The sequence below is a fragment of the Carcharodon carcharias genome, chromosome 7 (genome assembly GCF_017639515.1).
Source record: "Carcharodon carcharias isolate sCarCar2 chromosome 7, sCarCar2.pri, whole genome shotgun sequence".
NCBI classification, from domain to species: Eukaryota; Metazoa; Chordata; class Chondrichthyes; order Lamniformes; family Lamnidae; genus Carcharodon; species Carcharodon carcharias.
In genome coordinates this window covers 192,960,186-192,976,597 of record NC_054473.1, presented here as the reverse complement: position 1 = coordinate 192,976,597, position 16,412 = coordinate 192,960,186, and the positions used below count along the sequence as shown (strand labels likewise).

Sequence of the window (16,412 nt, the reverse complement as noted above, 5' to 3'; positions counted from 1 at the left end):
GGGACCTGTTTCCAGGGGCGGTATCTCGGTTACCAGGAAGAAAACCTGTTCCCAGGGGCAGGACCCCGGTCTCCAGGGGTGGGACCTGTTCCAGGGGCGGGGCCCCAGTCTCCAGGGGTGGGACCTGTTCCGGGGCGGGGCCCCGGTTTCCAGGGGTGGGACCTGTTCCAGGGGCGGGGCCCCGGTCTTCAGGGGTGGGACCTGTTCCAGGGGCGGTATCTCGGTTACCAGGAAGAAAACCTGTTCCCAGGGGCGGGGCCCCGGTCTCTAGGCACAAAAACAAAAATAGCTAGAAAAACTCGGCAGGTCTGACAACATCTGCGGAGAGGAACATAGTTAACGTTTCGAGTCCGTAGACTCTTCATCAGAACTGGTCTCCAGGGGCGGGACCCTGGTTTCCAGGGGCCTTGCCCGTGTCTCCAGGGGCGGGACCCTGGTTTCCAGGGGCGTGGTCCCGGTGATTTCTGGGACATGGCTGCTGCTTCTGCTACCCGGCTGCTCAATAACGGCTGCCGGATCCCGCTTTTGGGACTCGGCACCTGGAAGGTAAGGACGGCGGCCGCGCGCTTTAGAGACGGAGAGCGCACAACATTCCCCGGACATGAAACCCCCCCAGTACACAGCTCTAATACTGGGCCCTGATACCCCAATACCCCCCCCCCCCCATACACAGCTCTAATACTGGGCCCTGATACCCCAATACTCCCCCCAGTACACAGCTCTAATACTGGGCCCTGATACCCCAATACCCCCCCCCCCCATACACAGCTCTAATACTGGGCCCTGATACCCCACTCCCCCCCCCCCCCGCCCCACATACAGCTCTAATACTGGGCCCTGATACCCCAATACCCCCCCCCCCCCGGAACACTTCTGGACTCTGATACCCCAATACTCCCCCCAGTACACAGCTCTAATACTGGGCCCTGATACCCCAATACCCCCCCCCCCCCACAGCTCTAATACTGGGCCCTGATACCCCAATACCCCCCCCAGTACACTTCTGGACTCTGATACCCCAATACTCCCCCCAGTACACAGCTCTAATACTGGGCCCTGATACCCCAATACCCCCCACCCCCCATACACAGCTCTAATACTGGGCTCTGATTCCCAATACCCCCCCCCCCCAGTACACAGCTCTAATACTGGGCCCTGATACCCCACTCCCCCCCCCCCCCCCCCGCCCCACATACAGCTCTAATACTGGCCCTGATTCCCAATACACCCCCCCCCCAGTACACTACTGGACCCTGATACCCCAATACTCCCCCCAGTACACAGCTCTAATACTGGGCCCTGATACCCCAATACCCCCCACCCCCCATACACAGCTCTAATACTGGGCCCTGATACCCCAATACCCCCCCCCAGTACACTTCTGGACTCTGATACCCCAATACTCCCCCCAGTACACAGCTCTAATACTGGGCCCTGATACCCCAATACCCCCCACCCCCCATACACAGCTCTAATACTGGGCCCTGATACCCCCCCCCCCCCCCCCCCCCCCCGCCCCACATACAGCTCTAATACTGGGCCCTGATTCCCAATACACCCCCCCCCAGTACACTACTGGACCCTGATACCCCAATACTCCCCCCAGTACACAGCTCTAATACTGGGCCCTGATACCCCAATACCCCCCACCCCCCATACACAGCTCTAATACTGGGCCCTGATTCCCAATACACCCCCCCACCCCCATCCCCACCCCCCAGTACACTACTGGACCCTGATACCCCAATACCCCCTCCAGTGCACAGCTCTAATACTGGGCCCTGATTTCCAATACGCTACTGGACCCTGATACCCCAATACTCCCCCCAGTACACAGCTCTAATACTGGGCCCTGATTCCCAATACACCCCCCCCACCCCCACCCCCCAGTACACTACTGGACCCTGATACCCCAATATCCCCCCCAGTGCACAGCTCTAATACTGGGCCCTGAGAGCACTCTCTGCGCCACTACACAGCTGTAATACTAGGCCCTGATACCCCAATACCCCCCCACATACAGCTCTAATACTGGGCCCTGATACCCCCCTTCCCCTCTGCCTCGCCTCGGCCCCATACACAGCTCTAATACTGGGCCCTGATTCCCAATACCACCAGCCCCCCAGTGCGTAGCTCTATTACTGGGCCCTGATACCCCAATACTTCCACCAGTACACAGCTCTAACACTGGCCCTGATACCCCAATACTCTTCCCCCCCCCCCCGCCCCACCCAGTGCACAGCTCTAATACTGGGCCCTGACAGCCCTCTGTGCTCCAGTACACAGCTCTAATACTGGGCCCTGATTCCCCAATACCGCTCTAATACTGGGCCCTGATTCCCAATACTCTCCCTCCCCGCCCAGTGCATAGCTCTAATACTGGGCCCTGATTCCCAATACCCCCCCCACATACAGCTCTAATACTGGGCCCTGATTTCCAATACGCTACTGGACCCTGATACCCCAATACTCCCCCCAGTACACAGCTCTAATACTGGGCCCTGATTCCCAAACCCCACGCCCCAGTGCATAGCTCTAATACTAGGCCCTGATTCTCATTACCCCACCCCCCCCAGTACACAGCTCTAATACTGGGCCCTGATTCCCCAATACACCACACCCCCCCATACACAGCTCTAATACTGGGCCCGGATTCCCAATACACCCCCCCCCCCAGTACACTTCTGGACTCTGATACCCCAATACTCCCCCCAGTACACAGCTCTAATACTGGGCCCTGATTCCCCAATGCACCACAACCCCCATACACAGCTCTAATACTGGGCTCTGATTCCCAATACCCCCCCCTCCAGTACACAGCTCTAATACTGAGCCCTGATACCCCTCTCTGCTCCAGTACACAGCTCTAATACTGGGCCCTGATTCCCAATACCCCCCCCAGTGCATAGCTCTAATACTGGGCCCTGATTCCCCAATATCCCCCACCCACACAGCTCTAATACTGGGCCCTGATTCCCAATACCCCCCCCCCCACCCCAGTGCATAACTCTAATACTGGACCCTGATACCCCAATACTCCCACCAGTACACAGCTCCAATACTGGGCCCTGATTCCCAAGACACCCCCCCCCCCCCCCCCCCCCCCCCCCCACCAGTACGCTACTGGACCCTAATACCCCAATACTCCCCCCAGTAAACAGCTCTAATACTGGGCCCTGATTCCCAATACCCCCCCTCTGCCCCAGTACACAGCTCTAATACTGAGCCCTGATTCCCAATACCCCCCCTCTGCCCCAGTACACAGCTCTAATACTGGGCCTTGATTCCCAATACACCCCCCCCCCCCCCCCCAGTACACTACTGGACCCTGATACCCCAATACTCCCCCCCAGTGCATAGCTCTAATACTGATACCCCAATACTCCCCCGGTACACAGCTCTAATACTGGGCCCTGATACCCCAATACAACCCCCACCCCCTTTCAGTACTCAGCTCTAATACTGGACCCTGACACCCCAACAACTGCACCCACCCTAGGACTTGAAGATTGCTGCTGTGCACTGGCCCATGTACCCAGCACTGACCCAATTCGTGACATTGGACTTTAATCCCCATTCACACCATGATATGCAATCACCAGTTGTAGAATACTAGTCAAAATATAAAATATTTTAAAACACTGACAAAGTTGATTTGGTGAGTATAAAACTTTTTTTATTTTTTGGGATGTGGGTGTCGCTGGCTAGGCCAGCATTTTTTACCCATCCTTAATTGCCCTTGAGTGACCTGTGGTGGTATTGTCACTGGATTAGTATCCACTGCAGTCCATGTGCTGTAGGTACACCCACGGAGACACCCACATAGGGAGGGAGTTCCAGGATTTTGACCCAGCGACAGTGAAGGAACAGTGATACATTTTCAAGTTAGGACGATGAGTGGCTTGGAGGGGAACTTCCAGGTGGTGGTGTTCCCATCTATCAGCTGCCCTTGTCCTTCTAGATGGTAGGGGTTGTGGGTTTGAAAAGTGTTGCCTAAGAAGCCTTGTTGAGCTCCTGCAGTGCATCTTGTAGATAGTACATACTGCTGCTACTGTGTGTTGATGGAGGAGGGAGTGAATGTGGTGCCAATCAAGTGGGCTGCTTTGTCCTGGATGGTGTCAAGCTTCTTGAGTATTGTTGGAGTGGCCCTCATCCAGACAAGTGGGGAGTATTTCATCACACTCCTGACTTGTGCCTTGTAGATGGTGGACAGGCTTTGGGGAGTCAGGAGGTGAGTTACTCATCACACGATTCTTAGCCACAGTATCTATATGGCTAGTGCAGTTCAATTTTTTGTCAATGGTAACCCCCCAGGATTTTAATATGATCTGTTGATTTTTTTTTTGTTTGTTTTCATTGTTTTTCCAGTGTTTTTTGTTGGTTATTAGTTTGACTCCCTGACAATGATTACCAAGATGTGAAATACATTTCTAAATGCTTTGCCTGCAGTGTTAACAGTCCTCGGTTTTGTGGAACATCCTTGGGTCAAGCAGCTATGTTGTTTTTGTAGTTCTGTTTGGCAGTGCACTGGGTTAAGGCTACAACCTAAAATTCACTGTCAGGGTGAGTGCCCCCAGAAAAAGTCAATGTTTACTATGAGTGTTGTAACAGGTCAGTGTCCCAAAAAGTGTAAAAGGAATTTTACACATGTTGGAAACCTACTGTCTGGGAGCATTAGATCATAAGAACATAAGAAATCGGAACAGGAGTAGACCATTTGGCCCCTTGAGTCTGCTCTGCCAGGCTGATCATCTTGTGTTTCGATTTCCACATTCCCATCTAACCCCGATAACCTTAGATTCTTGTTAGTCAAGGGAATCAATCTACCTGTGCCTTAAAAAATAATCAATGACCTCGCCTCCACCACCTTCTGAGGCAGAGAATTCCAAAGTCGCACAACCCTCGGAGAGAAAAAAACATCTCCTCATCTCTGTCCTAAAAGGGTGACCCCTAATTTTAAAACAGTGCCCCCTAGTTCTGGACTCACCTACGAGAGGAAACATCCTTTCGACATCCACTTTGTCAAGACCATTCAGGATCTTGTATACTTCAATCAAATCACTTCTCATTCTTCTAAATTCCAAGTCCGGTCTGTCCAACCTTTCCTCATAAGACAACCCACTCATTCCAGGTATCAATCTGGTAAACCTCCTCTGAACCACCTCCAATACATTTACATCCTTCCTTCCAGGCTATGGGCCATGTGCTGGTAAATGGGATTAGGTAGGTAGGTCAGGTGTTTCTCACGTGTCGGTGCAGACTCGATGGGCTGAAGGGCCTCTTCTGCACTGTGATTCTGTGTGAAGGAAGCCAAATCTTCACACAGTATTCAAGTTGTAGTCTCACCAGTGCCCTGTATAACTGAAGCATAACATCCTTACTTTAATGTTCAGTTCTTCTCATGATAAAGGATAGCATTCCATTAGCTTTCTTAATTACTTGCTGTACTTGCATACTAACTTTTTGTGACTCGTACTAGAACACCTAGATCCCTCTGCACCTCAGAATTGTGTGTTAACCATTTAAGTAATGTTCTGCTTTTTTGTTCTTCCTGCCAAAGTGAACAACTTCACACTTTCCCACATTAAACTCCATTTGCCAGATCTTTGCCCACTCACTCAACCTATCTATATCTGTCTGCAACCTCTTCATGTCCTCTTCACAACATACTTTCCTACCTATCTTTGTGTCATCTGCAAGCTTAGCTACCATGTCTTCACTCCCCTCATCTAAGTTATTAGGTAATTGTAAAAAGTTGAGGCCCTAGTACAGACCCACTTGTCACATCCTGCCAATCAGAAAAAGACCCATTTATGCATACCTCTGCTTTCTGTCAGCCAGTCAATCTGCTATCCATACTAATATGTTAGTCCCTACACCATGCGCTTTTATTTTCCATAATAATCTTTGATGTGGCAGCTTATCAAATGCCTTCTGGAAATCCAAGTACAGTACGTCTACAGGCTCCCTTTTATCCACCACACATGTTCTCCTTAAAGAAACTCCAATAAATTGGTTAAACTTGATTTTCCTTTCACAAAACCATGCTGACTCTTCCCTATTGCCTTGAGCTCTTCTAGGTGCCCAGTTATAACCTCCTTAACAATCGATTCTAACAACTTTCCATGACAGACGTCAAGCTAACTGGCCTATAATTTCTTGTTTTCTGCCTCCTCTCTTCTTGAATGGAGGGGTTATATTTTCTACTTTCCAATTTAATGGAACCTTTCCAGAATCTGGTGAATTTTGGAAAATTAACACCGCATCAACTACCTCATTAGCCACCTCTTTTAAGACCCTAGGATGTTGTCCATTGGGACCCGGAGACTCGCCAGCCTGCAGCTCCATCAATTTGCTCAGTACCATTTCCCTAGTGATTTCAATTTCACCAGATTCCTTTCTCCCGTTCACCTCCTACTGGAATATTTTTTGTATCCTCTATAGTGAACACTGAAGCAAATTATGTGTTCATCTCTTCTGCCATTTCCTTATTATCTGCTGTTAACACCCCACTGACCCTCTCTATTGGACCAACACTCACTTTACTTACTCTTTTTTTTTTAAATACTGTAGAAATTATTGCTATCTGTTTTTACATTTCTAGCTAGCTCCCTCTCATACTCTAATATCTTTCTCCTGTTTAACCTTTTAGTCATTCTTTGCCATTCTTTATAAATCTGTCCAATTATCTGTCCTGCCACCCATCTTTGCAGGGTTGTATGTTTTTTCCTTAAGTTTAATGCGTTCCTTAACTTCTTTAGTAAACCACGGTTGTTAAGTCCTCCCCTTAGAATTTATCTTTATTGTAGGAATGTACTTATTCTGAATAACCTGAAATATCCCCTTAAATGTCTGTCACTGCTTCTCTATTGATCAATCCTCTGGCCTAGTTTCACATTTCAGTTCAGCTAGCTCAGCTTTCATCCCCACATGTTTGTCCTTATTTAAGTTTAAGATCCTAGTCTTAGACCCACTCTTCTCCCTTTCAAATTGGATGTAAAATTTAATCATATTGTGGTCACTGCTACCTAGGGGTGCCTTTACTCTGAGGTCAATAATTAATCCTGTCACATTACACAATACCTGCTCTCTGGCTGGTTCCAGAACATGCTGCACTAAAAATCTATCTCAGAAGCATTCTAAGAACTCCTCATCCAGGCTACTACTGCCTACCTGATTTTTCCAGTTTGTGTAGATTAAAATCACCCATGATTATTGCTGTCCCTTTATCACAAGCACTCAATATTTTCCTTTTACTAATGTGCTTAAAACAATCCACTCAAAGCTTTCAATATAACAAAACAGTTAGTGGTTTGACTGATACAAAAACCCTACCTGTACACCCCCGATACATATCCTGCCTTAATATACCTGCACCCCCGTCCACACCCACCCCCCAACCCAGCAACTTGATATTCTGATATACATCCTGTGTAGATATGTGAACCTGTATCTCCCCATCTCCCCTCTTTTACTCCTAACCCTAAGGCCTGTCCTGAATCCGATTGGGTGGAGAAAATGGTCAAGGTTCACAGCTCTGTATCTAACCCCATGCTGTACCTGTCCTGGGAGTGTTTGATGGGGACAGTGTAGAGGGAGCTTTACTCTGTATCTAACCCCGTGCTGTACCTGTCCTGGGAGTGTTTGATGGGGACAGTGTAGAGGGAGCTTTACTCTGTATCTAACCCCATGCTGCACCTGTCCTGGGAGTGTTTGGGATAGTGTAAAAGGAGCTCTCCTCTGTATTTAACCCCTGCTGTACCTATCCTTGCTCCTCTCTAGTAATTGTTGTGTTGGTATCTTTACTGGGATGCGATGAGCATATGTATGTGTGGAATGGATTACTGAGACTAAAATTTGCTGAAGAGAGCAGCTGCTTGTTTTTGCAAGTGAAGTGAGGGTGGATTGATTAGGGGTCAGGATTGGGGCCACTGCCCCTCTATCCCCACCAGCCCCCCACCCCTTCCCCTGGTTCCAAGTTTTCTATATTCTTGGCATAGAAGATTATGAATTCTTGATGCTTTGTCTTTTTTTTTTGCTAGTCTTGTGCTGCTAATGCTGAATTCTGGAATATTTGTTTTATACAGTCAGATCCTGGAGTGGTGGGTAAGGCTGTTTCAGCTGCTATCGATGCTGGTTACCGGCACATTGATGGAGCTTATTCCTACATGAATGAGGCAGAGGTTGGAGCTGCGGTGAAAAAGAAAGTTGAAGAAGGCGTGGTTACAAGAGAAGATCTCTTCATAGTCAGTAAAGTAAGTGTTTGTCAAATACTCATGTATTTCAGTTAATTGACTTTAATAATTCTGCAGCTGACAATGTTAGCTGTGCCTCAGGCACCAGATGTTGTTTCAACAGCAATCGTGACCACTGTGAGTAGCCAATCCATGAATGTGGATTGGGCCTTATGGTGTTGTATGTAAGGTCAGACTGAACACTCATTCCAGTTCAGCTGATATTAACTTAACATGGTAACAATGACACTGAATTTATTATAACTCAATATTAGTGATTGTGCTTCAGGTCAGAAGTTGGGCTTGTGGCAGTGAAATGGAAGTCCATTCACGGATAGCTGTATCTGCCTTTGGACAGGGCAGATACAGAAAAACCTGAATTATGAAGAGTGCTGCCTTAAAAACTGCCACATTGTTCTTAATCTTCATAAAATGTGAAACATATAGCTAGAATTTAACAGATTCTCTACTAAGTTGCTCATGAGTTGATGCCTTGTATATACAGATTCAAATGTTCCATAGGCTGTGTGCTCTCTTCCAGCTGTGGTGCACGTTCCATGCTCCAGAGGATGTGAAACCAAGTTTGATGCAAACGCTCACAGCCTTGCAGCTTACTTACCTCGACCTCTACCTCATCCACTTTCCTGTGGGATTCCAGGCACGTCTAGTTATTATCAAATCATAGTGCATGTTATTTATTTTTAACCCATGTTATCTTAAATCTTTCTCCTCATTCTTAAGCAAGAGTATTGCATTAACTGTTCTTTCATGATAGCCAAACAGTGCATAATAGAACTGGAGCCTAATCTTTATACAGTTAAGCAGTTATTTACAGAGCCACATATTACAAACATGCACCCCCAAACCCAACGCATGTAGTTTCAGTAATTTTTTATTCATTTAAGGGATGTGGCCTTCATTTATTGCCCATCCCTAATTGCCCTTACGAAGGTGGTGGTGAGCTGCCGCCTTAAACTGCTGCAGTCCATCTGGTGTAGGTACACCCACAGTGCTTTTAGGAAGGGAGTTCCAGAATTTTGACCCAGTGACAGTGAAGGAAGGGCGATATATTTTCAAGTCACAGTGGCAACTAGCTTGAAGGGGAACTTCCAAATGGTGGTGATATGCATACTCGAGCCAGTAACTCATCCCTGGCCTCTAGGTATTGGAAGGGCAAGGATGTGTTCGCAAGGACTGAGGATGAGCCAGTGTTCGACAACTGGATCTATGTTTTTAATTCACTCCTTTGGTCTACAACAACTTTTGTATTGCACCTTTAACATAGTAAAATGGGGAGTTGGTGGAGTGGTGGTATTTTCACTGGATTAGTAACCTCTGCAATCCATGTGGTGTAGGTACACCCATACTGCTGTTAGGGAGGGAGTTCTAGGATTTTGACCCAGTGACAGTAAAGGAATGGCAATATATTTCCAAGTCAGGATGGCGAGTGGCTTGGAGGGAACTTCCAGGTGGTGTGTACACATCTATCTCCTGCCCTTGTCCTTCTAGATGGTAGTGATTGTGGGTTTGGAAGGTGCTGTCTAAGGAGTCTTGGTGAGTTTCTGCAGTGCATCTTGTAGATGGTACACACTGCTGCCACTATGTGTTGGTGGTGGAGAGAGTGAATGTTCGTGGATGGGGTGCCAATCAAGCAGGCTGCTTTATTCTGGATGGTGTCAAGCTTCGAGTGTTGTTGGAGCTGCACTCATCCAGGCAAGTGGAGAGTATTCCAACACACTCCTGACTTGTGCTTTGTAGGTTGTGGACAGGCTTTGGGGAGTCAGGGGGTGAGTTACTAGCCGCAGAATTCCCAGCCTCTGATCTGTTCTTGTAGCCACAGTATTTATATGGCTAATCCAGTTCAGTTTCTGGTCAGTGGTAACCCCAGGATGTTGATTGTGGGGGATTCAGCGATGGTAATGCCATTGAATGTCATGGGGCAATGGTTGGATTCTCTCTTGTTGGAGATGGTCATTGCCTGACACTTGTGTGGTGTGATTATTACTTAACAGTCTAAGCCTGGATATTATACAGGTCTTGCTGCATTTGGACTTGGACTGTTTCAGTATCTGAGGAGTTGTGAATGGTCCTATATAGGAGCACAAGTGAATCCTCAGTTAATGTCCTCCACCTGAATACAATTAAATACTCAATTATACAATTAACAGATTCCATTCTCTTAATAAAAAGCAGACCATATATACAAAACCAAAACTCAGAAAAGAGATCTTCTGTATTTTGCAAAATTTACATTTTGAGATGCCCCTCCTCTAGGAGCCTTAAGAATTTCTTTATAGTAAAACAATCTAACAGTTGATGGCTTGAATCCTCCCATTTAATTTTAGATATTTTCTTTCCAGCATTTGTTTCAAGCCAGCAATGTCAATCCTTAATCTTTTCTTGCTCACACTTTTTGCAAAGTGTATATTATCCCTTGAGGAATGATTATCTACTTAACATTTAATGGATGTACTTTTCTTCAATATTCCACTTGTACAGAATATCACTTAAAATATTTGTCAAATAGAATCCCACATCCACTGGCTATCTATGAAAGAAATGGCAGCCTCCTCAAGAACCAGCAACACGAGTCATTTCCAGACCCATTGTCAGTTTTTGCACTGTGCATTCTTACTTTCCACTCTTTCACCCCGTTCTGCCAATCCATAAGACATAGGAGCAGAAATTAGGCCATTCGGCCCATCGAGTCTGCTCCGCCATTCAATCATGGCTGATATGTTTCTCAACAACATTCCCCTGCCTTCTCCCCATAACTTTTGATCTCCTTACCAATCAAGAACCTATCTATCTTGGTCTTAAATGCACTCAATGACGTGGCCTCCACAGCCTTCAATGGCAATGAATTCCATAGATTCACCACTCTCTGGCTAAAGAAGTTTCTCCTCATCTCTGTGTGAGAAACCTTAACATAATCCAGTAACCAGCCTGTACTGATCCAGGGATCTGCAGATTGACTTGGTTTAGCCTTTCTATACAATCTGCAGAATTCACTCCCCTTCTTGAATGCTCTATTCAACAAAATGAAAATGCACCATACCGCTCTTACCTCTCAAAACTAATATACGTCAAAGCACCCAGTCTAGCTGGCTTTAATTGAATTAAGACACACCCACAGACTAACCCTCTATTTTTAAAAAAGTAATTTCCAAAAACGTTATATACATTAATATCTTCATGACATCCCGCTCCCTATCGAAAAATGAACCGTCATAATTCTAAAAGATGGCTTCATTTTAATAACCCATCTCACACTATTTCCTATACTTATTACACTATTACATTACCAGATGCAAGCATTATCATAGCAATATATATATATATATATATATATATATATACACACACACATATGTCCTTGGTATCAACAGAAATCACTCTAGTGTCCAGGTTTTTTTTAAATTGTCCATTTTTCCTTTAAGCTTCAAACTCTTGATAACGCATCTGCGAACAGATTTTCTCTTCCAGCAATATATATGATCCATAGATTAAATGGTTGTAATAATAAATTCAACCTAAAAAGCCTTGCACTTTTGCCTCGAAATTTGTCCAAAAACTTCAAAGGATTATGGTCTGTATAAACAGTTGTTTCTGATGAATTGTTTGCAACATAAATTTCAAAATGCTGCAATGCTAACACCAAGCCCAAAGTCTCTTTTTCAATCGTTGAATATCTTCTCTGTTGTACATTCAGCTTCCATGAAAAATACCCTGTTGGTTTTTAAATTCCCGCGTCATCTTCTTGTAACGGTACAGCCCCAATGCCTATATCGCTAGCATCAACGGCCAACTTGAATTGCTTGGCATAGTTAGGTACTGTCAACACTGGTGTCGTAGTTAATACTGTTTTCAAAGTATCAAATGACTTCTGACACTCCAGTGTCCATTGAAACTTCTTGTTCATTTTTAATAGTTGTCAGTGGAGCAACCACTTGGGTAAAATTTGTTACAAATTTCCAGTAAAACCCACTCATGCCCAGAAATCTCAAAACTCCTTGTTTTGTTGTAGGCACTGGGAAATCCACGATAGCCTTGACTTTCGCATCTCTCGGAGCCACCTTACCATGTCCAATGATATGGCCTGGATATGTAACTTGCGCTTTTGCAAATTCACTTTTAGCCAAGTTCATCACCAAATTAGCTTCTTGTAGTCAGATAAATAGTTCTTCCAGATGCTGTAAATTCTCCTCCTACGTCTGACTGAAAACGAATATCAATATAAACAGCATAATTACTTAGACCTCTACTACTTTGAAATATTGTGTGTGCATTCTTCATACAAAATGGCATGACTTTAAACTGATATAGTCTACTTGACATTACAAAAGCTGATATCTCCTTTGCTCTCTCCGACAACGGTACCTGCCAATATCCTTTGTGATAAATTTCAATTGTCCCACTTTCTCAATGCAATCTTCCAACCATGGCATGGGATATGAATCCGCTTTTTGTCACCACATTCACCTTTCGATAGTCCACACACAGTCTTCGTGTTCCATCTGGTTTCAGTACCAGTACAATAGGCCAACTCCAGTTACTGCAACTAGACTCAATGATATCATTTTGAAGCATGAAATCGATTTCTTTTTGTACTTGTGATAACTTTGCCAGATTTAATCTATAAGATTGTTGCCTTATTGAAGATGATATTCATATACATACATCATTTATAGTTAAATGTGTCTTTCCCAACGTATTTCCACAAATAGGCTTGTGTGACTGCAATAGCTTTTCCAAATCGCTTTGACACTTGCTTGGAAGGTAACTCAAAATTTCATTTAAATTTTCAAGTACCCCGTCATTATCCAATTTGATTAGAGGAAAATTAATTTCAGAGTCCTGCATTTCTATCTCTTTCTCATCATCCACCATCACTAATACCCCTTTTTGTTCCTCTTCCCTGTCAAAGTACTGTTTAAGCATATTTACATGACACACCTTCTGCTTCTTTCTTCTATTTGGACTATTTATTAAATAAGTTATTTCACTCAATTTCTTTTCAACACTGTAAGGCCCACTAAATCTTGCATTTAATGAATCACTTAGTACTGGGAATAAAGCTAGTACTTTCTCTCCAGAACTAAAACTGAGTTTTAGCTTTCTTATCTATTTTCACTTTTATCATTTGCTGTGATGCCTTTAAATGTTCCCTAGCCAACTCTCATGCTCTGTTTAATCCTTCCCTGAAATTTGATACGTAATCCAGGAGAATAGTTTCTGAATTTTGACCCACCAATTTCTCATAAATTATTTTCAGTGGTCCCTTTACCTCATGACCATAAGCTAGTTCAAAAGGGCTAAAACCGGTAAATGCATTAGGAGTGCCTTTAATAGCAAATAACAGAAATGGAATTCCTGTATCCCAGTCCTGTGCATAATCCTGACAGTATACTCTTGTCATAGTTTTTAAAGTTTGATGCCATCTTTCCAATGCTCCTTGTGACTCCGGATGATAAGCCATTGACTTAAACAGTTTTATCCCCAAATTGTTAATTACTTCCTAAACAGCTGTGACATAAAATTTGACCCCTGATCTGGTTGTATTTCCTTAGGTAAACCATGTCTTGTAAAAAATGTAATTAACTCCTCCACAATCATCTTAGTTGTAATATTTCTTAAAGGTATCACTTCAGGAAACCTGGTAGACACATCCATTATCATCAGTAAGTACTGATTTCCACTTTTTGAGTTAGGGAGGGTCCTACACAATCAATCATGACCCTGGTAAAAGGTTCTTCACATGCTGGTATTGGGATTAAAGGCACCGGCTTAATCACTGCTTGTGGTTTTCCTGTTATTTGACATGTATAACAGGTTCTACAGAATTTGACTACATCCCTACGCAATACTGGCCAAAAAAAATCTGTATCTTTTCCAGTGTTTTCCTTATTCTTAAATGTAACCCCATTGGAATTTCATAAGAAATCCTGAGAATCCCATTTCTATACCCTAATGGGATAATAATCTGATGCAGCTCCCTCCAGTTTTCATTTGCTGAGACAGAATCTGACCTCTCATCAAAATATCTTCCTGAATAATAACATGCTGGAATACATTTTGCTTCTGTCTCTGAATAAGCTTTCAGATATAACTGTTTTCTACTGTGTGCTTTCAAGAAGGAGATCGATATAGCTCTTAGACCAAAAGGGATCAAAGGGTATGGGGAGAAAGCAGGAGCAGGCTATTGAGTTGGATGATCAGCCATGATCATAATGAATGGCAGAGCAGGCTCGAAGGGCCAAATGGCCTACCCCTGCTCCTGGTTTCTCTGCTTCTGTTTTAACTGCAGATCATTTTTCTGTAACTCCACTAACTTCTTTGAATTAAACATTTCAGCTGAATTATTCTGTATTCCTTCATCCTGAACAATGTTATCAAACACAGTGCCAGCTAATTGGATTTCGACACCCTCTTCTTGCCTTTGAACTGCCTGCTTATCTTTAGACGAACAAAACTTCTCCAAGGTAGGCATTTCTTGAAGAGCAGTGGCAGTCAATTAAACAAAGAGATAAAAACAAAAAACTGCAGATGCTGGAAATCCAAAACAAAAACAGAATTACCTGGAAAAACTCAGCAGGTCTGGCAGCATCGGCAGAGAAGAAAAGAGTTGACGTTTCGAGTTCTGTGGAAGAGTCATGAGGACTCGAAACGTCAACTCTTCTCTGCCGATGCTGCCAGACCTGTTGAGTTTTTCCAGGTAATTCTGTTTTTGTTTTGGATTTCCAGCATCCGCAGTTTTTTGTTTTTATTGCCTGCTTATCTTGTCTTTCTTGTTCTTCCCTATGAGCCTTTGATCTCATTACAACACAATCAGGAAACAATCCAGGATGTTCCTTCTGTATCACTTCTGTTGAAAGCATTTCTACAGGCTGCTGAACTACCATGGGCATCATCCACATTTGCAATCCAGCAATATCACTACCCAGAATAAATTGAACCCCTGCAATGGGCAATTTTTCTACCACTCCAACTATAACTTCACCTGAATCCATTTGCTCTTTAAATTTACCTTCCACAACGCAATAGATTTAGCATCTCCATGAACCCCACATATTATAGGGTCCCCCTTGTCCTCACTTATCACCCCACCAGCCTCCGCATTCAAAGGATCATCCTCCGCCATTTCCGCCAACTCCAGCATGATGCCACCACCAAACACATCTTCCCTTCACCCCCACCCCCCGGCGGCATTCCATAGGGATCGTTCCCTCCGGGACACACTCGTCCATTCCTCCATCACCCCCTACTCCTAAACCTATGGCACCTCCCCATGCCCACGCAAAAGATGTAACACCTGCCCCTTCACTTCCTCTCTCCTCACCGTCCAAGGGCCCAAACACTCTTTTCAAGTGAAGCAGCATTTCACTTGCATTTCCCCCAACTTAGTCTACTGCATTCGTTGCTCCCAATGCAGTCTCCTCTACATTGGAGAGACCAAACGTGAACTGGGCGACCGCTTTGCAGAACACCTGCGGTCTGTCCGCAAGAATGACCCAAACCACCCTGTCGCTTGCCATTTTAACACTCCACCCTGCTCTCTTGCCCACATGTCTGTCCTTGGCTTGCTGCATTGTTCCAGTGAAATCAACACAAACTGGAGGAACAGCACCTCATCTTCTGACTAGGCACTTTACAGCCTTCCGGACTGAATTTTGAATTCAACAACTTTAGGTCTTGAGCTCCCTCCTCCATCCCCACCCCCTTTCTGTTTCTTCCCCCTTCCTTTTGTTTTTTCCAATAATTTATATAGATTTTTCTTCTCCCACCTATTTCCATTATTTTTAAATCTTTTATGCCCCCCACCCCCACTAGAGCTATACCTTGAGTGCCCTACCATCCATTCTTAATTAGCACATTCGTTTAGATAATATCACCAACTACAACACCTGTGTGTTCTTTTGTCTGTGACATCTTTTGATTATCTGCTCCAATCACTGCTTGCTTGTCCCTACAACCCCCCCCCCCCCCCCCCCGACCCCCAACCACCCCCCCAACTTAAACCAGCTTATATTTCACCCCTCCCCTAATATTCACCTAGTTCTGTTGAAGGGTCATGAGGACTCGAAACGTCAACTCTTTTCTTCTCCACCGATGCTGCCAGACCTGCTGAGTTTTTCCAGGTAATTCTGTTTTTGTTTTGGATTTCCAGCATCCGCAGTT

At 44.9% G+C, this 16,412-nt stretch overlaps 1 protein-coding gene across 8 annotated transcripts in view; it reads left to right on the top strand.

Moving 5' to 3' along the window:
• The first annotated feature begins 278 nt into the window (after window positions 1-278).
• zgc:56622 (uncharacterized protein LOC326033 homolog) overlaps window positions 279-16,412 on the top strand; it is a 92,179-nt gene continuing 76,045 nt past the window's right edge. For 7 of the 8 annotated variants that reach the window (XR_005943524.1, XR_005943523.1, XM_041191480.1 and 4 more), the window contains exons 1-3: window positions 279-546; window positions 8,088-8,255; window positions 8,776-8,892. Coding sequence is in view for 6 of the 8 variants with exons in the window: in XM_041191480.1 (XP_041047414.1) it covers window positions 472-546; window positions 8,088-8,255; window positions 8,776-8,892 (360 nt within the window). In the remaining 2 variants the exon portion in view is untranslated. The remainder of the gene's footprint in view (window positions 547-8,087; window positions 8,256-8,775; window positions 8,893-16,412) is intronic. The other variant, XM_041191481.1, reaches the window with a different exon arrangement.